Raw genomic sequence first — 27,334 nt, 5'->3', positions numbered from 1 at the left:
ACCCTTCTTCATTTTTCTGAAGAAGGGTCTAGGCCCGAAACGTCAGCCTTCCTGCTCCTCTGATGCTGCTTGGCCTGCTGTGATCATCCAGCTCTACACCTTGTTATCTCAGATTCTCCAGCATCGGCAGTTCCTACTATCTCTGCATATACTTATCATCAGGATATACTGTTCAGATAATATCTTGTTTGTCTTTGAAGTGAAGATAACCACATCTATCATATCTGGGGTGTTTGATCAAGTTCTGGGGAATATACAGGTAACTGCTGAGGCCAATCTGCATTTGAAAGCTGAAAATAGGACAGGATACTTCAACCTAAAGAAGCTTTGTGTGAGCTGCTGGCTCAGGATATCTTCTTCTTGCGTTTTCTCTCTGTCCCTGATATGCACTTCCTTTTGAAAGATGCTGCATCAAATTTCATTTGGTTGTGGAGGGTGCAGCATTCCTGTGCAAGCTTCACCCAGCACTCAAAGTTGGTATCAAATCTTTTAAGCGAAACCTTTAGAATTTCTTTGAGCACTTCCTTTGACTGTATGATATTGTGCACAAACCCAGGCTCTTCATAGAAGATTTAATTTGGTAAGCGAGTATATGGCTTTTTGGTTATATAACCAACTTAGTTCAGTTGTGACTGTCTCTGTATGGTGTGAATACTTGAGTGCGGTGTTTTGTCTGGCCATCTGATTTACAGAAGCTTCTGAAGGCGACTCAAATGACAGTGGGTTGTGCTCATTGGCAGTGAGCATAGGAGTTGGGATGTCGTGTTGCGGCTTTATAGGACATTGGTTAGGCCACTTTTGAAATACTGTGTGCAATTCTGGTCTCCCTGCTATAGGAAGGATGTTGTCAAACTTGAAAGGGTTCAAAAAAGATTTATGAGCATGTTGTCAGAGTTAGAGGGTTTGAGCTACAGGGAGAGGCTGAATAAGCTGGGGATATTTTCCTTAGAGCGTCAGGGGCTGAGAGGTGAACTTTATAGAGGTTTATAACATCATGAGGGGCATGGATAGGGTAAATAGACAAGGTTTTTTCCCCAGGGTGAGGATTCCAAAACTAGAGGGAGTAGGTTTAAGGTGAGAGGGTAAAAATTTAAAAGGGACCTAAGGGGCAATGTTTTCATGCAGAGGGTGGTGCATGTATGGAATGAGCTGCCAGAGGAAGTGGTGGAGATTGGTACAATTATAACATTTAAAAGTCATCTGGATGGGTTTATGAATAGGAAGAGTTTAGAGGGATGTGGGCCAAATGCTGGCAAATGGGACTAGATTTATTTAGGATATCTGGTCAGCATGGATGAGTTGGGCTGTAGGGTCTGTTTCCATGCTGTATATCTCTATGACTCTATAATGCTGGTACACTGTCCATGTTTCAGCTGCATAGAGCAGAATGGGCAGGATTAATGTTTGTCAAGAACTTCCACTTCAGTAGGCAGACTTATTCCTCTTCATCCCATGATGTTGGAAGTCTTCCAAAAGCAAAAAGCCTTTTACATTTTTGCATGTATCTCATTACCATTGGCAGCTTGAGAGTGTGCAGCGGAGATCAATAAATGTATCAACTGCTGACAGGTTCTGGTGATAGACGGAAATATTGGACTAGAGATACGACATTACTTCAGTTCAAATAATAATAAAGAAATAAGACATGCATCACAGCTGGGATTCATTGGGTTTCAATTTCTGAAATACAAGAATGAAGCTAAAGAGTTTGTGATGGGCAATTGGCAACATGATATTGTAAAAGATGGTCCATCAGATCAGTTAGCATTTGTAGAGAGGGGGGTTAAGAATGTTTTAAATTATCATCATACATGAACATCTCTCAGTGGCATTAAGTCAACATGACTAAATTTTATCTGCTATGCAGTTTTGTGTTGTTTAATTTTGTCACTAGGTGGCTGTGACTATCTTTGATAGTCAAACACACCAAGCTCCAGTGATATCCAGAGTACTGGTATTTTAATGCCACTGAAAGTTGATCCTGCAAGAGTTGATGCACAAGGATGAAGAGAACATCTCTCGGAAGGACAATCACTCTGGGTCTGCACTGTCACAGGACTCATGCAAAACATGCGCCAGCTCCAAATTAGTTGTGTAACAGTGCATGTTCTCAGAGAGGAATCTTCTCTGTTGAGTTTGTTATTGTCTTTCTGCATTGCCTCCTTACACCAGTAAGAGCCTGACACCAGTGACATCAGTAAGGCGGAGAGTTGGGTTTTTACATCAAGATTCACAAATCAAAGTGAACAAGATCAGATGATGAACAAGGGAGCAGAAGTGGCAAGCCTGTGGTAGTGTGTCTGTCCCTCAGAATTACTTCCAAAAGTTTCTCAGCACTGAGGTTAGACTGATTGGCCTGTAACCTTCTGGTTTGTCCCTTGCTCCCTTCTTGATTAATGGTGCCACATTGGCTGTACTCCAGTGCCCTGGCACCTCTCCTATTGCCAGCACCTTTGCTGTTTCCTCCCTTGCCTCACTCAACAGCTTGGGATACTCTTCATCAGGCTGGGGATTTATCTACTTTTAAACCAGCCAAGCCTCTCAGCACCACCTCTTGGTCGATTCTAATTTCCTAAGTATATATGTGGGTACAGAAATCAGGAAGAAGTATATTGTAGTCCTTCCTTCCTGATTTCTGTACCCACAGCATTCCTCTTGCTAGTAAACACTGACACAAAGTATTCATTTCAAACCCTACCTACATCCTATGGCCCCACAAACAAATTACCTCTGTGGTCCTTAATGGGCCCTATCTTTCCCTAGTTATGCTTTTACCATTAATGTACTTGTATAATAACTTAGGATTTTCCTTTATTTTACCTGCCATTATTTTTTCATGCCCCTTTTTGCTTTCCTAATTTCCATTAAGATTTCTCTTGCATATTCTGTACTCCTCTAAGGCTTCTACTGTTTTGAGCCCTTGGTATCCGCCATAAGCCTTGATTGTTCTCTTTATCCAATCCTGTATATCCATTGATTTCCAAGGTTTGCTGGTTTTGCTGGTCCCACCCTTTATCTTTATTGGAACATGTTGGTCCTGCACTTTCCCTATTTCCTTCTTGAATGCATCTCACTGCCAAAACACTGATTTACGTAAAAATATCTGCTCCCACTCCACAATGGCCAAATCATAAGACCGTAAGACACAGGAACAAAAATTAGGCCATTCAGCCCATCGAGTCTGCTCTGCCATTTAATCATAGCTGATAGGTTTCTCAACTCTGTTCTTCCACGTTCTCCCCGTAACCTTGATCCCCTTGATAATCAAGAACCTATCTATCTCAGCCTTAAATGTACTCAATGACCTGGCCTCCACAGCCTTCTGTGGCAGTGAATTCCATAGACTCACCATTCTCTGGTTGAAGAAGTTTCTCCTTATCTCCGTTCTAAAAGGTCTTCCTTTTATTCTACAGCTGTGCCCTGGGGTCCCAGTCTCATACCTGATCTTATTAAAAGTTATATAAGTCTTATTATGATTGCTAATAGTCATATGTGTAACTTATCACACCATTATTATGTTAACACGTAAATTATTTTCCTTTTTCCAACCACAGGGTGCATCCATCATCCATATGATCTCCAACTTTATGACAGAGGAGCTGTTTGCAAAAGGCCTCAGAGTGAGTTTAAAAAGGTTTTTCCTGATTTGAGTCAGGATATTTAAAGTGTGAAATAAAAATCACGTTTTGAGTTGAAACTATTTCAAGATTTTTGTTTATTTCCACACTGAATACTTGTCTTTATTTCTTCACACACAGTCTCCTTTGTTTTACAGTCATACCTCAAGGCCTTTTCTTATTCAAATGCTGAGGCAGATGACATGTGGAATCATTTGCAGATGGTGGGTTTATATGGGCTTTGTGTACTATCGTACCGTTTTGCCTACTAATCCTGTGGATGTTTAATTTGTTTTTGGTTTCTTTCCTGCCGCATAGTTAGGTCACGTTGAGGGGAATGATAATTGTGTATATGGCTTGAATTTAAATTGTTTTATTGGAAGCTGTAGTTCGTGTAGCACTGTGGAATACTATGTGTATGAATGGAGTATTTGAACCATTTTCCATGCCTATCATATATTTTGATTGTTGCTCACACTTTTGAATCCTCCATGATGGTGACAATTTTTTGTGCACTATAACTTTTTACTGAGAAAGCACTTAGACTAGACACATGCTAGGAACATAGGAACTTGGAGCAGGAGTTGGTAATTCAGCCCTTTGGGCCCCCGCACCATTTAACATGATCATGGCTGATATTATCCTGGTCTCAACTCTACTTTCCTGCCTGTTCCCCATAGCCGTTTATCACACTTTTCATCAGCTGGAAAACACTGCACAGGAAGGAAACTGGAAACCTTATAACCTTTAAAAAATATTTGGATGAGCACTTCAAATATCATAACTTCAAGGATATGGTACAAATGCAGGAAATCAGGATTAGAACACTTTTAGTGGTAGTTATGTCAATGCATACTCGATGAGCAAAGGGCTTGTTCTGAACTGTATGAATCGATGAAGCAATGAAACATATCTATTTCTTTCTTGTATCTGTTGATTGATTCTGCATCCACTGCACTCTGGAGCAGTGAGTTCCAAAGATTCACAACCCTCTGAGAGAAGTAGTTTCTCCTCAGCTCTGTTTTGAACCTACCTCCTCTCACTTTATATCTATGATGGCTTGTTCTAGAATGTCCCTCAACGTGGAATATCTATTCAATGCTCACCTTATCAACCCCCTTTAGCATCTTATATACCTCAATCAGACAGCCCTCCTCATTCTTCTAACTCCAGTAACACAAGCCTAAGCCATTCAAATGCTCCTCGTACAATAGCCCTTCCATCCCTGGAATCAGTCTGGTGAACATCCACTGAACTGCCTCCAGTGCCAGCACATTCTTCTTCAGGTGAGGAGACCAGAACCAGACACAATATTCCAATTAAGTCTCACCAACCCCTTATGTAATTGGAACAACACTTCTTTACTTTTATAGTCCAGTCCTTTTGCAATAAAAGCCAGGATTCCATTTGCCTTTTTTATTATATGCTGCACCTGCATACCCACTAACACAATTATGTAACCAATTGTTAGAAATAAAGCAGCTACAACCTGTTTTTCCCCTCATTGTGAGAAAATACTCATCCCATCTTCAAGTTTTCACCCAATTGCAAACTATTCCAATAGGTATGACTGCTTTGTAAAAGGAAAGATGAGTTGACATTTATCCTAGTTCTATGCTTCCATCTGCTAAACCACAATGAGGAAAGTTCATGCATGGCCCAGGGAACATAAGGAAACAAACCACCTGACTAATTATATTGAAAGAATCAGACAAATGTTGATTGTAGTAGAAAGTAACCTAATCACACATTCCCATATTCGATTGGGAATGCAAACTCAGGGAATTGATTATTTTCCCTGGCGGCTTATGAGAATGATCTATTTATGAGAATGAGATACCATGTTATCACCTCATATACTGTACACTACTAAAAATACATGGAAATAACATAGTTGGCAATGTCTCATACCTAAATAGTTGACCTCTGCTCATAGTGTTCCACCACAAAATAGTATTCCATTTGAAATTATGATAAGATCACCTTCAGTAGCATAAAGACAATAAAACTTAGCTCAAGAGCAATGCTTACTCTAAAATTGCTCTAAAGTAAAGGTACCACTTCAAAAAAAAGCACACATATGGAACACTGCGAACATTAAATCCAACTTGACAAGTTTTAATTTGACACGTTACTACACATTTTGTTCAGCACCTATGAAAGGAAAAGAGATATATCACTTTAAAAGAGCCTCATCCTCACTGAAATAGATTGAAATGCACCTTGTTCATCTTTTCAAAATAGTCAGGATATGATGAAATGTTTAGATTATTATTGCATCATATGTTGCATTTTGTCAGAAATACAACTAACTTATTATTTTATCATACCAAAACTATTTTTAATATTTGGGCTTTGTCTAATAAATTTTCTAATACAATGCATTGATTTGCCTATTATTATGAATTACTTAAATAATAAACAATAAAGCTTTTATCGACATGTTATTATCTCGACTGGGAAATCACATAGCAAGTACAGGATAAGCATATCAAACCTGACATTCTGAAGTCCATCATCAATAGAAAGACACATTTTTCAATTTACTTATAAGATTAATATTCAAAGCTGCTGTCATACAAAAATACTATTCCTTTAATCAAAACCTTTTGGAACGTGTGGATATGTTTGAGATTCAAAATCCTCAAGGTGACAAATCCTTTTATCCACTGCCTCAGACTGGTTTCATTTGTTGTTTTGCATTCCATTTCCTTCAATTTTATTACAGTGCCTGACCCAGCCCCTTTAAGTTAGATTTAAAAGCATTCCTGTTCATGCTTGTGGTTTTCATAATAGTAGGTTTCTTTGTTATAGTGGAAATTATATATTTTGTTTAAACGGAAGCAGTGAAGATTTAGTCTTTAAGGATCGATTATTCATTGTCTAATCGATAAATAATTTAAAAGTTAGGTAAAGTTTATTTTATCCTATGTTGAATATTCCTTATAAGTAGCAGCTACCTTTTACACTGAGTGATGTTTGGTGGTATTGATCTGAAAGAATTAACAGTTCGCTATATGAGCTTATTGAGAGTCAGTCCACAATCAAACACTGGAAAATTTAAGTCACTATCTGCAGTAGATGGGTAATTAATGGATTGCTAATTGGTGACTTTTGCTTCAATAGGCTATAGATAGTCAGGATGTTATTAAACTGCCAGCATCAATAAAATCCATCATGGACACATGGACAATGCAGGAAGGATTACCTATTATAACAGTTAATACAACAAGTGGCACTGTAAAACAGGACTACTTTGGAAAATCAGAGGAAAACAGAAATTCAAAGTATGTATTGCATTTCAATAACTTTTTTTTTCTAATGTGTTGTCAGTCATTCTTCTTTCTCACCAGTAATAGGTAGGTGACTTCAATTATCAACCTGAAAGCAAAGTTATTTGCATCTCTAAATTTGTGATGTATATTATATCTTTCAAATGATACATATTTCAATATTTTTGCAACATTTTACTAGATTACAGCCTGATCATTATCTTAAAATATAATTGGATATGGTTTTCTTATTGCTGTTAAGTTAAAAAATTTCTTTCAAAATTAATTTAATTCCTGTTCACTTTTAAAGCTCCTATACACAATGTCATCTAAGATCAAAAAAATCCAATTAAAAAATCTAATATCAAGTCTCTGTCTATGCCACTCTGAGACCATTGAGTGGGTGAAGTGACTTTGGACAAATCCTCCATTTCATTTTATTTTCTTTTCACAGCAGTGTACGTGAGACTGGAAACATATGGGGAAAAATCATATGTATGAACCTTGGCTGGGTGCTCCTGCACATTTAGTTACTGTGTTATCGGAGCTCAAACTTCATTCCAGAAACAAATTTTGGTTACATTGGTCTGGACCTTCTAAAGGATTGAGAACAAGGTAGTACTCGTTGGTACTGATGATTTTAGACAGGGATGAAGATGTGGCTCTGAAATCAGAATTTAGGGAGCCAGGTAGAAAGTCAATGAGCAAGACCAAAAATGTAGCATTCTCCAGACTACTCCCAGTACCAGGTCTGAGTACAGGAAGAGCAAGATAAGGCAAATAAATGTGTGGCTTGAAAGGTGGTGCAGGAAGGATGGCTTTAGATTCCTGGAATTGGCTCTGGGGAAGATGGCACCTGTACAAGCTGAATGGGTGGTGTCTAAACAGGTCCTTGTGGGATGTTTCGCTGGTGCTGCTGGGAGGGCTTTAAAGTAACTTGGCGGGAGTGTGGGAACCAAGAGAGACTATTAGAGGTGAATACCAGGGCTAACAAAATGTTTAAGGAATCAGCTTGCACTAGCGTAGAAAATTGTAAGATAATAAGTGAAGTCAAAATATGGGAGAAAGGAAGTCCAAAGCAGTTAACATGCATGTATATGAATGCATTACATATCAGTACATAAGGTTGGGGAGTTACAGATGCAGATTGCAATGTGGAACTATGATGTTTCAGTGGTGAAGGAGACCTGGCTCAAGGGAGGGAAGACTGAGTGTTAAAATGTTCCTGGCTATAATTTTTCAGGAAAGATAAAAAGGGCAGGAAAGGAGGAGGAGTTGTAGTTATAGTTAAGGAGAGCATTGCAGTGCTGGAGAAAGAGCATATCTCAGAGTGTTCGAGTACAGTGTCAATTTGACTACAGCTCATTTACATTGGTGCAATTACATTGCTAAGTGTAATTTACTGACCACCATCTAGTGGAAATGATGCAGAGGAACAAATCTGCAGGGAAATGATAGAGAAATGTCAACATTATAGAGGAGTTAAAATGGGAGCTTCAATTAGCCAAATATGGACTAGGGTACTTGCAGTGTAAGGCCCAGCAAGGGGCAACTGTTCCTGGATTGTGTTCGGGAGCAGTTCCTACAGCAGTATACAAGGAAGGCTGCATTGTTGGACCTGGTCTTTGGAAACGGGGCCAAGTGGATTGAGTGTCAGTAGAGAATCATTCTGGAGACAGTGATCATTCTATTTTAAGGTTCAGGTTGGTGTTGGAGAAAGACATGCAACAATCCAGAGCAAGAAAAGTGAATTGACAGAGAGCTGACTTAAATCAGGCTAGAACAAGGCTGAGCAGGATTGATTGGATGAAGATGTTGGCAGTAAGATCAGTAACAGAATAATTAGCCAACTTCAAGGAACATATGGTTTGGTACAGTTGAAGTATATTCTCTGATTCAAAAGGCAGGACAAACAAATCTAGAGTTCCCTGGATGATAAAGGAGGTGGAAACTAACATTATTGTACTTATGACAGGTGTAAGGCAGAAAATACAATTGAGAATCAACAGGCATACTGCGGTTTGATGGTGGGGGAGTAGTAGGGAGGTGAAAAAGCAAATAAGAAAAGAGGAACAATGAGCAATGACTAGCAGTTGACATAAAGAGAAATTCTAAAGTTTTCTATTGGCATATAAACAGTAAAACAGTGATTAAAGGAGGAATAGGGCCAATCAGAGACCAAAATGAGGATTTACAGGCAGAAATTGGGGTCATAACTGACATGTTAAATGACACCTTTGCATCTGCCTTTACAGAGGAGCATGCTGCCCAGCCCTTGATGACAGAGGAAGAAACTCTGTCACTAGGAGGAATGAAAATTAATAAGGAAGAAATTTTGGATAGACTGTTGGTGCTTAAAGTTAACAATGCCCATGGAGTGGAAAAGATGCATCCAAGGATTTTGGAGGAAGTGAGGGTAAAAAATTATGGAGGCATTGACCAAAATAGTTCAGTCTTCCCTGGACTCTGGGAAGGTGCCTAAAGACAAGAGAATTGCCAACATTGCCACCTTGTTCAGAACTGTTTGTAAGGCTAATCTCAGCAATTACAAACCAGTTGGATTAATTTTGGTTGTGGGGAAACTGTTGGGAACAGGATAAAATCAGCTGCCACATGGAGAAAGGTGGGTTGATTAGGAAGAGTCAGCATGGATTTGTAAAGAGGAACTATTGTTCAACTAACTTGGAGTCTTTTGAAGAGGTAATGAAAAGGTTTGATGAAGATAATACTTACGACATGGTATTCAGAAGGTGTTCGCTGCAATGCCTCACAGCAGACTTGTGAAGAAAGTTGCAACTCATTGTACAAAAGGGACAGTGGCAAGGTTGATACAAAATTGGATGAATAAAAGAAAGCAAAGAGTAACAGTCAAAGGATATTTTTTGGGCTTTGTGAAGGTTTGCACTGGAGATCCCCAGAGATCGGTATTGGAACCCTTGCTTCTTTTTGACACATATTAATGATCTGGATCTTGGTGCACAGGGGACAATTTGCAAGTTTGTAGATAATATGAAGTTTTCAAGAACTGTAAACAATGAGGAAGGTAGTGTGGAACTACAAAAGAACATTGATAATTTGGTGCAGTGGGTGGAGAGTTGGCAGATGAGGTTAAATGCAAAGAAGTGTAAGGTGATGCAGTTTGGTCAGAAGAACACTGAATGACAATATCAAATAAGGGGTACAATTCTAAAGGGGTTGCAGGATCAGAGGGATCTGGGTTTACATGTACACAGATCTTTGAAAGTGGAGTGTTCTTGACTTTATTAATGGGGCATAGAGTATAAGAGCAAAGAGGTGATGTTGAACATATGCAAGACATTTATTAGACCTCAGCTGGAGCATGAAAACAAACAGTAAGTGCAGTATTAGAATTAGGTATAGTAAAATTTTTATTATCCATCATGCGCAGGAAATGATTGGTGCTTATTAATCAAAACTTCCAATTCACAGAGAGTTTGATTTACCTATGAAATATATTATAATTCATGTATTATGGCCTGTCAAAGAATAAAATATGAAATAATATGCAGATAATCGGCTAGTAAAGAACAGAATTTTTTTTATTTCTAGCCTCCAAAAGTACTTTTAAACATAAATTACAGGGCAAAGTAATCAAATGTAGATCATAGAATGCCTACAGTGTGGAAGCAGGCCATTCAGTTCATTGAGTCCACACTACTCTTCTGAAGAGCATCCCACCCAAACTTACCCCAATCCTGTAACCCTGCATTTCCTATGGCAACCCACCTAGCCTGCACATCCCTGGACAATTTAGCATGGCCAATCCACCTAATCTGTACATTTTTGGACTGTGGGAGGAAACTGGAGCAAAGCCATCAGCTTTGGAGAATATGCAAACTCCACACAGACAGTCACCCGAAGATGGAATGAAACCCAAGCCTCTAATACTGTGAGGTAGCAGTGCTAACCACTCAGCCAGCTTGCTGAGTAGATATACTTGAGAGGAACAAATCCTCAATATCTCTTACAACTGTCTGTAGAAATGTGGAAGATATAGGAGGTTAGGCCCTGGTGCAAGCCCTGGCTACATTATTAAATAAAACTGTGAAGTCAGTTTGCCTTTCAGCAAATTTAATCAGTGTCGGAAAAGCTGAAGCAGCATCAGACCAAATTATTTTCTTCTCCTTACTGAAATCGTCTTCAGTCCCCCTTTTCCCGTCTCCTTCAGCTTTAGGGGATTCACAACACTCTCCATCATTTCTTCATCACTAACAGCACGTGCCACTTCAGCTTCAAGTCAGCTTCGACCCACACTTGCATCACATGTATGCACAATTCGCTGATTGGGTGTGAAGAAGGAGTATCATTCACCATATCCATGATGTTGGGTAATATATTTGTTCTAGGTCTTACCATAAGTCCTTCAAAATCTTCTTCATCAGAACAGCTTTCTACAAGTATAACTCCAAGTAATAATTTTCTTCAAATCCTCATCAATGTTGCACTATTCATTGATTTACAAGTGTAGGTCACATTAAAAATTGTACCTTTTATGCCTTAACCAGATCAAAGTTTTGGTGGGGTGTCTTCATGTTTGATTAACTTCTTCATGAAATGTCTTCTGTGACGTTGATGGGCAACGTTTTCCCAGTTCTTGAAGAAATTCAGGAGGATGTAATGAGAATGAAAAATTGAGATTCTCAACATTGAGACAAAGGCCTGATTTTCTCCTTAAGCCTTTAACAGTTCAATGAAAATCTCGCTTGTAACTGATGAAGACCCCATTTTCATGTATTAACATCACATTATTAGCTAATCTCGCCTCACAGATATGTGGGTTGCGATTTTCTCAGATACTGATGAGAAACTAGACACTGTTGATTCCCAACTTGGAAATCAGAGTGATAACCAGGCGAATAAAGCTTGTGCAGAGATAGTAAGAGCTGCAGATGCTGAATCAGAGATAACACAGTGTGGAGCTGGAGGAACACAACAGGCCAGGCAGCATCAGAGGAGCAGGAAAGTTGATGTTTCGGGTCGGGTTGCTTCTCAAGTTCTCCATGTTCATCTTCATTCATCAACATCAAATGGCACTCTCCATTGGCACCTTTCCACTCTTCATCTACAAACGTTGATATCAGCAAAGCACTAGCCTCACCACATCACTGCGATTGATCTCGGATTAACTCAGAAAACAAGTCAGCACTGCACTACTTCAGTTTGAAAGGCACCAACACCTGACATTACATGGTTGCTGTCATGCCCCTCCTGTGCAGGGACACACATCTTGTGCATCTGCATAAGATGCATTGAAGGACTTTTAACTTGCTTTGTTAGCACTTTCTCACTTTGTGTTGGCTTAGATGCTTACAGTATTTCTGCATTGCCTTGCCTTGCTTTTAGTCCATTGCCATTTTGGACAGCTTGTCATACTTGTCAACACTGAACAGTCAAGGGTCAGACATATTTCTGTACAGCACCATGCTATGTCAATGCATATGACAGAGAGTTATGTGGCAAGTACACTGCATGTGCTTAAACCAAATGATCCTGTCTGAAAGTCAAAGGGGAATAGTCCTTAGTTAATTGAAGGGGGACTGTAGGATTTGGGGTGGCAACCACATTAATTCTAGGGATTGTCCTACTTCAGTCAAAGTCTTTGGTCATATCATCGGTTGCTTGGTGCGATTAGCATCTGAAGATCTGTGTCTTCCCAAGGGATTTTACCACAGTAAGTCCTGCAAGTTAATTCCATCCAGCTCGAATAAGTGAATCGGGAGCTGTAGACAAATCCATCAGGGAGCTGCATCATGCTCAGTCAGGTTGCTCTCATGAGTCAGTCTGGGGGTTGGGACATGGTCAGTCCTAAGGATTTAGGCAGTAAATGTCAACTGGGATAATCACAGGGTAATCTATGCTGTGACAGCAAAACTGAGACACTCATGTGTCAGGGCTGGTGGGCATTCTGCTGTGACTCATAAGGGATAATGACTGTGAATGACTGGTCTTACATGGATGGCAGGATATGACAAGTGGTTGTGTACAGGGCTGTACTGTGGTATTAACTATTTACAATTTTTATCAATGATGAGAGGAGCAAAGACATGGTAGCAAAATTCACACACTACATCAAATTGGGGAAGAAAGTATGTTATGAAGAAGGCACAGGGAGGTTGAAGATAGATGTAGGTAGGTTGAGTGTATGGGCAAAAATCTGGCAGATGGAGAGCAGGGATGGAGCATAGAAGGTTGTTGACCTTCTTATAAGAGATAGTGAGAACTGTCAATGCTGGAGTCAGAGATAACACAGTGTGGAGCTGGAGGAACACAACAGGCCAGGCAGCATCAGATGAGCGGGAAAGCTGATGTTTCGGGTCGGGACCCTTCTTCAGAAAACTTCAGATTTCTGAAGAAGGGTCCCGACCCAAAATGTCAGCTTTCCTGCTCCTCTGATGCTGCCTGATCTTCTTATAATATTGCTGGGAGTTTTTTCTCACTATTGACATTTCAGGATGGCTATTGCATTCCACACTGGGCACTGTGGTCTCCTTTGGCAGTCCTGAGGAAAGAGGACCACCATAGTCTCCACCACCCTGGGTCGCAAGCCTATCATGTCCCTGTCCACAAACTGGGTCCCACCTTCCCTTACTTGGCCAAGTCCTGCGGAATTGTGGAAAAGCAACAGATATTGACTGACAGTACCTGGCTTGCAATATTTGAACAGTGCAGCGGTGGGGTTTAAATATGGTGCCTATAGCGCGAACTCTGAAAGACCCCACCAGCAGTGAGGACTTCCACCAGTCCAACCACACAATTTAACTGGAAAGTCTCTATGAAACCTTAATGCCTATTACATGAAGTGAGTAATGAAAGATTTCATGAGGAAAGTTGCCATGGCCCAGGGAAGGAAACCATCCTTAAAAAACCTGAAAATGACACAGTCAAAATATGGGAATTTTTTTTTCATATTCTGGGTGACACCCTGATCCATAGTTTGAATTGATGAGATTACGACGACAGGCAGAAATTGATTTTTAAAAAATGTTACCATCATTAATTCAGATTCATGAAGGGGTGCTCAACAATTGTTTAATATTGGAATCACTTCACTGTCTTTAGACTTGCCTATTTTTCTAAAACATTCTTCCACTGTGAGAGTAAAACATGGTGAAACTATTGTTGAAAAATGCCCTTGATTATCCGTGCTTTACTCTGTGCATCGTAAATTACCGGTAAACGTGTAACCTCTTTAAATGACTGAGGAAACTTAAATTTTCCGACCACCAAAAGGTTTACTTTATGCAAACTCATAGCATTTGCACGTGTAAGCGCTGTAATTGTATCTTTATTCTGTTCACAATCAATAAAACCAGATTCACTTGTACCTGCCAGGGTAGAATTCAGTGAATATCACCAACATAAGCCAGTTTCATCAGGACGTTATACATTTGAACATGGGCTGGATTATGTTCAGAAAGTAATTATTTAAAAATTCAAAGTACTTTGCTGTAGATTCATGGTCAGCCAATTTTTAGTCACTAGATATGACTAATCTTCTAATGCCATGACAAAGTTTAAAACATGAAAGTTATTCATCGGAAAATTCACATGGTTCAGTCAACTTAATTTACTGATGGTTTATTTTGAATTTTCAATGAGCATCAGGTTGGAGATAGGGGCAGCTTCTGCTTGAATAAGAACTCTTCATACACTGTGTAAACAATGCCTAGCTGCCCAAACTGCCTGAACCTGGATTATAGCATTCTTTAACAGCTTTATATGATTCAGAATTAGTGGAAAACATCAGTAAACATTCTTATTGAGCCCTGGCATCGTATATTATGGATCAGCAAACATGATGTTCTTCCCTCAAAACATTCCAAACATCAACCTTTTCAATGCATCTGTAGATGTCAATTTTCTGCTTTAGTGTCAACACAATACTTGTGCTTCTCAATTCAGCTCTTCCCTGGTTTATTAGATGTCATAATGGCATGATGGGAGAAATGTGGCTATGAGTAAGTGGAACCACCGCTACCTCTGCTGGAAACTTCCATTGTTGTAGGAAGGTAACTGGGAAATCATAGGGTTCCAGATCATTTCTGAAAGGGTCCTGTTTGATAAAGTGATGATTCCAGTTCACGAAATATCAGAAATTCCAGTTTGTAGAGAGTTCCACTTGGTGGAGTAGTGCTTGACACAAAGGTTACTGTATAAAAATATACTGAGGAAGAAAACCAAAATCAAAGAATAAAGTTACACAAGGATCCCTCTTCTCATCAAAAATAATCCTAAAAATAATCAACTACTAAATAAATTTTTTTGTTATTATTCAGGGGATGTAGGTGTGACTGGCTGGGCCATCATTTATGGCCCATTCCAAGTCACCCTAGAGGAGGTGCTGTTGAGCTGCCTTCTTGAACTACTGCAGTCCATGTTCTGTAGGTAGACCCACAATGCAGTTCGAGAAGAAGTTGTAGGATTTTGGCCCATTGACACCGAAGAAACCACAATATGTTTACAAGTTAGGATGGTGAGGGGCTTGGGCAGCAACTTGGAGATTATGGTGTGTCTGTGGCCCTTGTCCATCTAGGTGGAAGTGGTCATGGGCTTGGAAGGAGCTGTCTAAGGATCGCTGGTGAATTTCTACAGTGTTTCTTGTAGATAGTACACAAAGCTGCTACTGAGCATTAGTGGTGGAGAAAGTGGATGCCTGTGGATATGGTGCCAATTAATCTGTTATCTCTTTGGTGGTGTCATGCTTCTTGAATATTTTTGGAGCTGCACTCATCTAGGCAAGTGGGGAGTATCCCATCAGACTCCTGACCAGTGCTTTGTAGAAAATAAGGACTGCAGATGCTAGAAGCCAGAGTCCATAGGTCCTGTCCTGACAAAGGGTTTTGGCCCAAGACATTGACTTACCTGCTCCTTGGATGCTGTCTGACCTGCTTTGATTTTCCAGCCTCACACCTATAGACTCTGTACTTTGTAGATGGCAGACAGGCTTTGGGGAGTCAAGAGATGAGTTACTTGCAATTTCAATAAATCTTAATCTCACTCACAATAAACCAATTTTCTCTGCCTTCCAATATTTCCACTAATATATCTCCGTTTGTCTTATTGAAAATAGTATGTTCACCCACACTTCCTGCCTGAATATCCTTATTTTTTTTTTGTCTTATTTTTCTGCCAGTTTTTTTGATCATAGATCCTTGAGTCTATATATAGAATTGTTACTGTATATGCAAAGATACAAAGCTACAAATGAACAAATTAATTATTGGACAGTTGTGGAGCAAAATCACGCAAACTTTTTTCACAACTTTTTCACATATTTCCCATTGCTGTCACTCAGTATCCCTGCCAATTTAGATAGAAAGAAGATGTTTTGTTGTGCAAATCATTTGTCATTTCAACTCCTTTAGAAATGTCTTGCTGCAGACAGCACATAGTAATCAGCAAAATTCCCAGAGCAGAATCTACTCTGGATGGTTAGACAGTTTATGGATGTGGTGACATGGCAGAAGCCATTGCGAACCAGAATGATCATTTAAGTTCTTGCCTAATTTGTTGCAATAACATTGTCTCTCATTCTTTTAAACTGCAATGAGTACAGACCCAAACTACTCAAATTCTTCTCATAAGAAAATCACTCAACAACCAGGATCAACCGAGTGAAACTTTTAATGATTGCCTCCAATGCCAGTATCTTTTTCCTTATATAAGGGCACCAAAACTGTTCGCAATGTTCTAGTGTGTTCCAATAAGTGTCTTGTATAGTTTTACCAAGACTTGCCTACTTTAATACTGCACTTCTTTTGAAATAAAGGCCAACATTCCATTTACCTTCCAATTACCGGCTGAACGTGGATTCTAGCTTTTTGTGATCCATGCACGAGGACCTACATGTATTTGTGCTGCATGTCCAATCAAGCAGCACTCCAGTTGCAACTCCCAGACCATTTTCTTTAAAAACTCATTTAATTACAAATTTTATACCCAATTGCTGAATCACATCTAATTTCCACTTAATATCAAAAAGCACTGATTTAATAAAAACCAGAAACCATTTTATCTTTTACATAAACAGTGGAAATCTTAGAATAACTGTAAAATTTCTTTTCCAGTCTTAAATTTTTATTCGTTCCTGCTTTGTGTTTCCACACATTTCCTAAGCTGAATGAGTTCACAGATCACTGAGCTTCTAAGTAACCAAACCAACTGAGCCAGAATAGAATGTTACAAAAATAATTGCATTTATTTTGCATTGACTGGGAAGGGATACACATTGGCCAAAATATTTTTATATTCACCAAGGTGTGATAGTGCTTTTGGCGCAAGGAACACTCCTTTTGGACACGGAAGGTACAAGTTGCAAATCCAATACCAAGGATTTTTTTTGCAGAGACGGTGGATTGGGTGAGGACAACTGAGGACTCAGGGCTATGGAAGGTGAGAGCCAGCAGCATATAGGAGATTAATAGATGCACATCAATAATGTCAGCAAATAGAGAATTTCCATATTCACCACTGGTCACAGTACAATCTGACTATGCTTACACAACAGTTCCTAGTGGCTGACTGAATGAGATCAAGAGGTACAGTATGCCACAAACCTTCTATTAGAATATAGCAGAAATTAACATATTACAGAGTTTGGGCAGTTATTTACAATATTAAAAAAATCATAAATTACCTGCAAGGTAACTGGATAGAGTAGACTGCATTGTCTGTTTCTTCTTTAAATAAGAATACGTGAAAGTCCAGACAGCATTAACATCCATTTACACAAGGTAAGGTATCTTCTCCTTAACTGCTACTCCCATTCTCCTTTGCTGTTAAAATTCTTTTTATTTTCTGCCCCAAAGCATTGGCTCAATAATTTGCTTCATTTTTATCCACACTTCCAGTCCAAAGTCTGCTTTTCCTGCTCGCCCATCAAATATGAGCACCCTCAGGCCAATTTTACATAGTTATTTCCTACTATTCTTTAATAATTTGCAAAAAGAAGTTCTGTTCTTTTTTCCTTTTGAATCTAGTCACCAAAGTGACATTTATTATCGTTTTTTTCACAGACAAGGTTAATTGCTGATGTGGCTCCGGTTATCAGTCTCAGACATTCTTTAAGATTATTTTTTATCAGTAAGATCCACTCACACACATAGATATAATTTTAGAATTATTGAAACCCTATATCAATTGTGACAAGTCCTCGAGCACCTAATATGTTTCAATGAGATCACTTCACATTCTTCTTATTCCAATTGGTAAACATCCAACCAGCTCAATCTTTTCACATTAGCAAAACCCTTCATTTCAGGAATCTATCACATGGACATTTTCTGAACTTCTTTGACAGCAATTAAATCCTTCCTTAAGTAAGGAGTTCCAATCTGTACACTGTACTCCAGGTGCCGGTTCACTAAAGCCTTGTACTGCTGTGGCACACCTACCTACTCATTCTTCGATCCCTATGCACTAAATGACAACATTTGTTGTTTTCTTAATTACAAGTTGTACTTGCAAAATTAATTTTTGTGATTCCTGTATCAAAGCACTCAACTCCCTCTGTATCTCAAAGTTCTGCTGTCTCTCTCCGTTTAAGTAATGTACTTTTCTATTCTTCCTGCCAAATTGGAAAAGGTTGTGTTTCTTCACATTATACTAATTTTACCAGATTTTGTGTCCTCATGTCTTTTTATCAATGTATTTTTCTATCGGTCTTCATGTTATCAGCAAATTTAGGTACCATCTATTCAGTTCCTTTGTCCAAGTTATTGATTTAAAATCGTTGAGGATCCAACACTGATTTTTGTGTGTCACTACACTAACTTATCAAACTGAAAATGATTCATATATCCTTGCTCCTTGCTTCCTATAAGCAAACCAATCCTCTATCAATGTTGATATGTTACCTCATACCTCATCAGTTCTTACTTTGTGTGGTATATTTTGTTGTGGCATCTTACCAAATGCCTTTTGGAAATTGAAGTACTCACATATAGAGGTTAGCCTTGCCTTGCTTGTTACCTTACTTGTTACTTCCTCGGAAGAATTCTAATGAGTTAGTCAAACTCAGTTTCCCTTTCTCAAAACCATGTTGACTCATATATTTCTATTACCTCTTTAATAATGCATTCTACTTTTGCCTATGATATATCATAGGTTAACTGCCTTTCATTTCCTGTTTTAATCTCTCTTCTTTCTTGAACAGTGATGCTACATTTGCCATTTTCAAACCTGCTGTTACCTTTCCAGAATCTAGAGAATTTTGGGAGATGAAAAATAATACATCTATTATCATTGAAGCAACTTCTTTAATATCTTAGGATGTGGGCTATCAGTTCGACGAATTGATCACCATTAATTCTATTAGTTTTCCCAGTACCTTTTACTTATTAATTGTTGTTGTTTCAAGTTCCTCCCTCCCTTTTACCTCTGGACTTCAAATATTCTTAGGATTTTACTTTCTTATTTTCTAAAGTGAACACTAAGACAAAAACCTGTTCACCACTTCTGATATTTCCTTGTTTCCCAATTTAATTCCTCAGTCTGACCCCGTAAAGAAGTGCATGTTAGTTACTCCTTTTATTTTTAAATACTTGTAGAAATCATTACTATCTATTTTTATATTTCTAGCAAGCCTTCTCTCATTCTCTAACACCTCCCTCAGTATATTTGTAATCATTTTTTGATGGTTTCTAAAATCTGTTCAATTTTCTGGCATACCACGAAACCTTACAGTATTTTTTTTCTTTCAATTCAATGTTATTCTTAACTTTTTTAGTTATCTACGGATAGTGAGTCCTTATCAAAGAGTCTTTCTTCCTTAATGGAATATACTTTTGTTCAAAGTTATGGATATCTCCTTAAATATGTGCCACAGCCCATCTTTCATTTGAGGATAATGAATGATGAAATGTGCAAGAGAGGATGACACGGCAGCACCAGACTACTAAAAATTAGGTGCCAACTAGATGGAACTACAACTCAGGGCTCCCTGCATGTCAAACAATGGAAAAAGCATGCAAGATCTGCAGTTTTCACACGTTCATTTCTGAATGGCGATGAACAATTAATCAATTAGTAAGAAGGTGAGGCTCCATGAATATCCTCATCCTCATAGACGGGGAAATCCAATGCATTAGTGTATTCCTCTTCAGCCATAAGTGCCAAGGGGAAGATACATCTCAACCTCTTCCTGAGGTCCTTGTCATCACAAATGCTAATCTTCAATTCATTCAATTAATTCCACGTGATGAAGAAATAGCTGAAGACACTGGATACTGCAAAGGCTGTGGGCCATGACAATATTCTGACAATAGGACTTAATACTTGTGCTCCTGAACTAACCGTGTCCTTAATCAAGCTCCTAGGTATTTTGGTACAGCAACAAAATTAGATTCTATCCATAGTGTGGAAAATTATATAGGTATGTTCTATACACAAAAACAGGACAAATCCAACACAGCTAATTACAACCCTATCAGTCTATTCAGGTTCATTAGCAAGCTATGGATGGGAATAACAGCAGTGCTATCATTTGCAAAAGAATAACCTGCTCACTGATGTTCACCAGGGCCATTCAGTTCCTGACCTCACAACAACTTGAGTTCAAACATGGACAAAAGAGCTGAACTCCAGAGGTAAGGTGAAAGTGACAACCTATACCGTCTGCGAGTGACAGTCCCTGACATCAAGCATTTGACCAAGAATTGGCATCAAGGAGGGCCTAGCAAAACAAAAATCAATGGAAATACAGGGGAAGCTCTCTACTAGCTGGAGTAATATCTACCGCAAAAGAAGCGGGTTATTATTGTTGGAGATCAATCATCTCAGCTCCAGAACATCACTGCTGGAGTTGCTGTAGGCCCAAGCATCTTTAACTCCTTCACCAATGGTCTTCCCTTCATCATAAGGTCAAAAGTGGTGACATTTGCTGATGTGCAATGTTCAGCAGCATTTGTGACTCCTCAGATATTGAGGTAGTCCACGTCCATATTCAGCAAGACCTGGAAAATGACCAGGTTTTGACTGACAGATAGCAAGTAATATTCATGCCACACATATACCAAGTAATGACCACCTTCAACTAGAGAGAACCTAACCATTGGCCCTTGATGTTCAACGGCATTGTCATTAATGAATCTTCATTTATCAACATTATGAAGGTTAACATTGATAAGAACCAACCATATAATTACAGTAGCTAAATGAATAAGTCAGGGTTTAGGAGTTATGCAGCCAGTAACTCACTGCCTGTCTCTCCAATGACTGTACACTATCTATAATGCTTAAGTCAGGAACATGACGGAATACTATCCACATGCCTGGATGGCTGCAGTTTCAACAACACTCAGCAGCCTGAAACTACCCACGATAAAGCAATGTACTTGATTGTCATTCCATCCACCACTTTCAACATCAACCCTCCCTCACTCCCACCACTGAGGCACTGTGGCAGCAATGAGTACTATCTGCAAGATGCACTGCAGTAACTCACTAAGGCTTCTTCAATAGCATTTTCCAAAACTGCAATCTCTATCCCATGGATGGACAATGACAGCAGGTACATGGGAATATCACCACCTGCAAATTTCTCTCCAAGCCACACACCATCCTGACTTGGAACTATCTCACTATTCCTTCACTGTCACTGGAACATCCTGGAATTCCTTTGCTAACACCACTGGGGGTGTACCTAAACCTCCAGCAGTAGTTCAGAAAGGCCGCTCACCACTACCTGCTCCAGGGCAGTTGAGGATGGACAGTAAAATCAAACTAATGTTTAAAAAAATTACTGCCTTCTTGTTTAAAAGACTGCAGAGGTGGATTAATCACAAATTATGTTTTGAAGACACATTTACAGTCCTTAAATATTCATAGAATACCAATAATAAGAAGCATGCAGGAAGTTAATCTCTCCTACCATTTCATTATTTCCTCTTTAGCTACTCATGGTATATTCCTATTTTCTGGATGAAGAATGGATCAATGCAGCCACTTATCTGGTTTGATGATGAACATAGTAAGTAATTTATGTTGTAGCATGTTTCATTACTGCATCTTAAGATAAAGTTACATATTCTGCTTCCTATTGTGCTTGTTGCAAATAATTAGCAATCAAAATATTGCCAATTTGGAAAGGGCAACAGATTTGCATTTAGTGAAACAAACTCGAGATAATTTTCTGATGTTATAATAGTTTTTCATGTAAACTGTTGAATATTCAAGCACACATTATAACCGATTTTCCCAATATGCGATGGGACAAGGGTTTTACGCATCTTCTGGAGTATGGCATCAGATGGTTAACATTTCATGTGAAGATTTGAGAAACATTTGTTCATTTCTATTAACTAAGCTAAGTTAATGGAACTCATTTCAAGAAATCTTTTGAATTTCCTAATGTTAAATCATGCCTGAATAACTTTGGAATACTCTAAACACAAGGAAGAAATAACAGTAACTTTATATTGTCTTGCGATAGAATGTCCAGTTAATCTAGACAATTTCCAAGCTTTTCAGCTTTTGATCCTACTCATGCACTTACCATGTGCTTGATGAAGCACATTCAAAACTGAAATTGAAATCTATATATGTTGTGACCAAGATTTTATTTATTCAGACATTGCATAATGTGCATGCTGCTGCATTTTGTGAATCATGTCTTTTGACTTTGCAAAACTATCAAATTCCACTCATTCAGGCAAGGAGCACAGGCTGAAAGTGATAGGAGGAGTCAATGGGATTGATCCTCACAAACATTAGGAGGCCACTTGTGCCCAGATCCATGGCTGTTTTGATAACAGGGGAATTTAATCAGGTGGGAGGTGGCAGTTGGTGACCCCAGCACTTTGCCACATTAACCTGTTTAAGACTATTTAGGAAAGGCCCATAAACAGCTGTCTTTCCATGTACCCGTTGCCAATTGAGGCTCTTGTTTACACAGTTAATGCCTGTTGTCCCCAAAGATTCCATCCACTACCTCAAAAATGTTGACTATACTAAGATCTGGGCAATTGGCAAATTTATAAGCGTACACCACTGATTCTTCTTTGTAGTAAGCAGAAGCTATTATCCTATTGATTTTCATTCATGGTGCTTATACACAGAAACATACCCTGAGATAAAACGCACCACAGAAGAAGAATGGATTCTGCTGAACATCAATATATCCAGCCTCTGTAGAATTGTCTATGATGATTCAAATTGGCAGAAGCTAATTCGACAACTAAACAAAGACCCAACAGTGAGTTACAATTTTCCTATATTTCTTAATAATTGTTATTCATCTGAGATACATTAAAGACAAGGCAATAATGCCAATCAGTTTATACTGTATTGTGGTGGAATATCCAGTTTACAATCACTAGTACTAATAACAGATGTTTGCATTTTCAAAACCACTTCTCACATGCAGGAAATAAATCACAGAACTGTATATAACTGTGGTTGATCAGCAGGAATGCGAATGCCGAAAGGGGGCCAAAAGTGAAAAGAGGAATGTTTTGAAGGCAGGGATGGAAGTGACATAATGTCTATTGACAACTGGCAACTGTTGGGATCAGGGGACTAGATAGACTACATTCATAATGGGGCAGTGGGATAGGACAAAAAGGCATAGGCCACTGCTAAAGGAACAGGGAGTACACATAGTGATGATTAGAAGAATTAAGGATCTATCATTTTTTAATCAGCTACTTTCTCCCTATGTCCTCTTCTTAAACATCTCAAAACAATTTCTATCACCTCTCCTTCTCTTCTCAGCCCGACTTCTCCAATCTTTCCAAACAACTGAAGTGCCTCCTTCTTGGGATCTCTTCTGCATTCTCCAATACATTCACATCCTTCCTATAGTGGTGCTCAGAACTGTACACAATACTGTACACAATTTGGAGCCGGCTCAGTGGTTAGCACTGCTACCTCACTGCACCAGGGACCCGGGTTCAATTCCACTCTCAGGTGACTGTGTGGAGTTTGCACATTCTCCCTGTGTCTGTGTGGGTTTTCTCTGGGTGCTCCATTTTCTCCTACAGTCCAAGAATGTGCAGGTTAAGTGTATTGGCCATGCTAAATTGCCCTGTTGTATCTAGGGATGTGCAGGCTGTAGCTGGATTAGCCACGATAAATACAGGGTTAGGGGAGAGGGTTAGATTTTGGTAGGATGCTCTTCAGAGGGTCGGTGCAGACTCAGTGGGCCCAATGGCCTTTTCTTCACTGTCGGGATTCTATGATTCCCCTCAAGCTGGGATCTAACCAGTTTGTTATATAGGTTCAGCGTAACCTCCCTGCTCTCATATTGTATGGCCCTGTTAATGAAGTCTCGAATACTCTATGTTTTATTAACAGCTCTCTCTCCCTGTCCTGCTACTTTAAAGACATATACCAGGTCCCTCTGCTCCTGCACACCCTTTAGAATATACTGTCTATTTTGTACTCACCCCAAATTCTTTGTATCAAAGTATAACACCTCACACTTCTCAGCCTTGAATTTCAATTGTCTGTTAACCTCCACTACACCAATGTGTCAATGTCCTTTTAATAGTCTACATTATCATCCTCACAATTCACATTTCTTCCTAGTTTTGTGTCATTCACAACTTTTGAAATTGTCTCTTGCACACTAAGATCTAGATCATTTAAGTACATTATTACATTATTATTAATAAACTCACTCTTTTTGTTAATTCAAGAAGACCTAGTCAAATTTTCTCCTTTTAAAATGTAAGTTTACTTGGTTTTGGAACAAAGGTATCATTGAGGGAAGGGGCATTTTTAAAGTAACTTTTTCACAACCGAATGAGGAAGTGGGTGGATGAAGAAAGAAGGAGAGCTGGTGGTGAGCTAATTCATCCTTCTTCACCTAAGAGCTTAACGGTTGAGGATATTCCTTCTGGAACTGCAATGAGTTGGGGAACATCAACTGGGATTTCATCATAACACTATCCCTAAGCATTTCTCCGACTCTCTATCATTTTGCAGGCCTAGTGCCACTCAAACTGCTGCTAGACCCCCTGGTACTGCTGCATTATGTACTTGGGCTGTGTGACACCACAACAGTGTTGTTTTCATGTCTTCGGACACACGCAGGGGCCACAGCTTCCTGGGCACTGAGCACGCTGCAAATGTAGCAATGCAGCGCACTGGGCTGTCTCTGGTAAATTACTTTATGTCTGCCCTACTAAATCTTGTGTTTGAAAAACACTGTCAGAAATGCTGGTGTGATAGCAAGTACGACATTATTTAAGAAGGAATCAGGTGAAAATTTTAAAGGAAGATTCATACAGCACGAAAACAGACCCTTTGGTCAAACCAGGCCATGGTGAACATAATCCCGAACTAAACTAGCCCCACCTGCCTGCTCCTGGACCATATCCCCCAAACCTTTCCTATTCATGTATCTATCCAAATGCCTTTTAAACATTGTAATGTGCCCGCATCCATCACTTCCTCAGGAAGTTCATTCCACATGCGAACCTCCCTCTGTGTAAAAAATTTTGCCTCTTATGTCTTTTTTAAATCTCTCTCCTCCCACCTTATAAAAGGCTATTAAAATGAAATGAATAAAACATAAATAAAGTGATTAGAATAAATGTCTGCATTTGAAGAGTTGGCCATGGCACATGGATGGTTTCCTGTGGCCTGCAAATTTGATATCTCTAGCATTTTGTCAGTATTTTCATATTCAAACTTGAACTGTAAGTTTTTTGAAGCAATTGCCCTGGCTAATTCAATGCTGTATCTAATCTAAAATGCATAACTCTTTCCTCACACAATGAGCCAAACAGTGAAAAACAAAATAATCCTTTCCTTGAATTAATCATCATAAACTATGTTTAATAGACACATGGGATATAGCACATAGTTGTGCTGTGTAGGTCATGTCTGACTAAATAATTTGTTTTTATTGAGGAAGTAATTAAGATGGGAAATTGTCGGTGGATGTTATACATATGAACTTTTAGAGGACAATTGATAATGTTCTGCACAGGACGATCAAGATCATCACTTGCCAAGAACCAATTTGACTGGTTTGGATTAAATCTTGTGTGAATGTACAGAGTGACAATAGTAACTAAAGGGTTGAATCATCAGTTTTTTTTTATTCTTTACTTACCATGCATTGTTTTTCCCACCTGGAGCAGAGAATACGTATGCCCTAACTCATGTCATCTCTGTGCAATAAAATATAAGTTCTTAATTTAATAATTTGTCAAACTATGGATAAATTAGGTCATTGGTGAGAAAGAACAGAAAATTTTAGTTAAATCAGCTCAAAAGTATTTGCAAGCCATCTGGTACCATAAAGAAATTCGGAGGAGCCAAATTAGCTACACCCTTACAGCTTGTGAATCAAAGCTATAAAAGGCAAATACAAATGCAAAGGAAAATATACATAACAGCATAATGAAACGAATGTATGCCACCTTTTCACAAGTGTAACACGGCCTCTGTTTCACACTTACATAAAATATGTGTATAATACATCCCACTGATTTGAAACTAAGCCAAACTAGATTTTTGTTATTTTTTCATGGGATATTGGCATACCTACAAATACGAGTGAAATAACTCCACAGAGGCAGGTATCTCATCACCAAGTCAGCCTTTATTTACATATGCACGGTACATGGACTCTGGCCAGTTAGCTCAAAGCCAGTACCTAGAGTGAGGAGAATCCCTGAAAATCCTGTTTATATCTGTCAGGCAGGACTCCCTGATTGGTGTTGTTAACCTGTGCCAATCAGGGAACTCATAATCAATGAGATACACCTGACCAACCTCATTTCAATCACTATATTCCTCCCTGCCTAAGTCCTGGGGTGTAGGCCTATTCTTTTTCCTGTAGCTTCTCCTTGGATATTTTTGCACCAGGTCCAGTTCCTCCGACTCTGACTTGGACAAGGGTGGCATACTGGACCGTACCCCATCTCTTGTGCCTGGAGTGTCTTGGAAAAAATTCCTTCTCTTCTTCAGGCAGTAATGGTAGTGAGGCTGTGATATCAGTTGCATCCATCTTGGGCTGTGAGGTTTCTTTGATACGAGACAGAGGGCGAGAACCCATGGTTTCTGACAGCCTTTCTCACTGTTCTGAGGAGCTGACTATGTTTTGCTCCTGCCCCATTTGTGAGATAACAGCTTTCAGGTGATCCACTTGTTTATTCAGGACCGCCTCATCTACCTAAACTTTGTATGTCACAAGACCTGACCTCGTGTTGACCTTGCGTTGTAACCATGCAGAGCCATTTCTGAGGTTTCAGCACCAAAGTCTGTGCCTTGAAGTAAACTGTCTCTCTCACGCATTTCACGCGACGGCCCGGGCCTAGACCCTTCTTCAGAAATGGGCTTCGCAGTGGGGTTAAAATTGTTTCAGAGATAGTGGGAACTGCAGATGCTGGAGAATCAGAGATAACAAGGTGTAGAGCTGGATGAACATAGCAGGCCAAGCAGCATCAGAGGGGCAGGAAATCCGATAACCCA

The 27,334-nt window shown here is 39.2% G+C and overlaps 1 protein-coding gene across 1 annotated transcript in view; it reads left to right on the top strand.

Annotated features, from left to right (window-relative positions):
* LOC109935276 (aminopeptidase Q-like) overlaps positions 1–27,334 on the top strand; it is a 116,978-nt gene that overhangs the window by 42,453 nt on the left and 47,191 nt on the right. Inside the window, exons 6-11 of the mRNA XM_048593618.1 lie at positions 3,555–3,620; positions 3,776–3,841; positions 6,744–6,904; positions 21,802–21,878; positions 22,966–23,102; positions 26,087–26,151. Coding sequence (XP_048449575.1) covers positions 3,555–3,620; positions 3,776–3,841; positions 6,744–6,904; positions 21,802–21,878; positions 22,966–23,102; positions 26,087–26,151 — 572 coding nt within the window. The remainder of the gene's footprint in view (positions 1–3,554; positions 3,621–3,775; positions 3,842–6,743; positions 6,905–21,801; positions 21,879–22,965; positions 23,103–26,086; positions 26,152–27,334) is intronic.

Source organism: Rhincodon typus, chromosome 3 (assembly GCF_021869965.1).
Source record: "Rhincodon typus isolate 14 chromosome 3, sRhiTyp1.1, whole genome shotgun sequence".
In the NCBI taxonomy this organism is placed as follows: Eukaryota; Metazoa; Chordata; class Chondrichthyes; order Orectolobiformes; family Rhincodontidae; genus Rhincodon; species Rhincodon typus.
The sequence above is the reverse complement of the archived record's forward strand: the minus strand, read 5'-3'. Positions and strand labels throughout refer to the sequence as shown.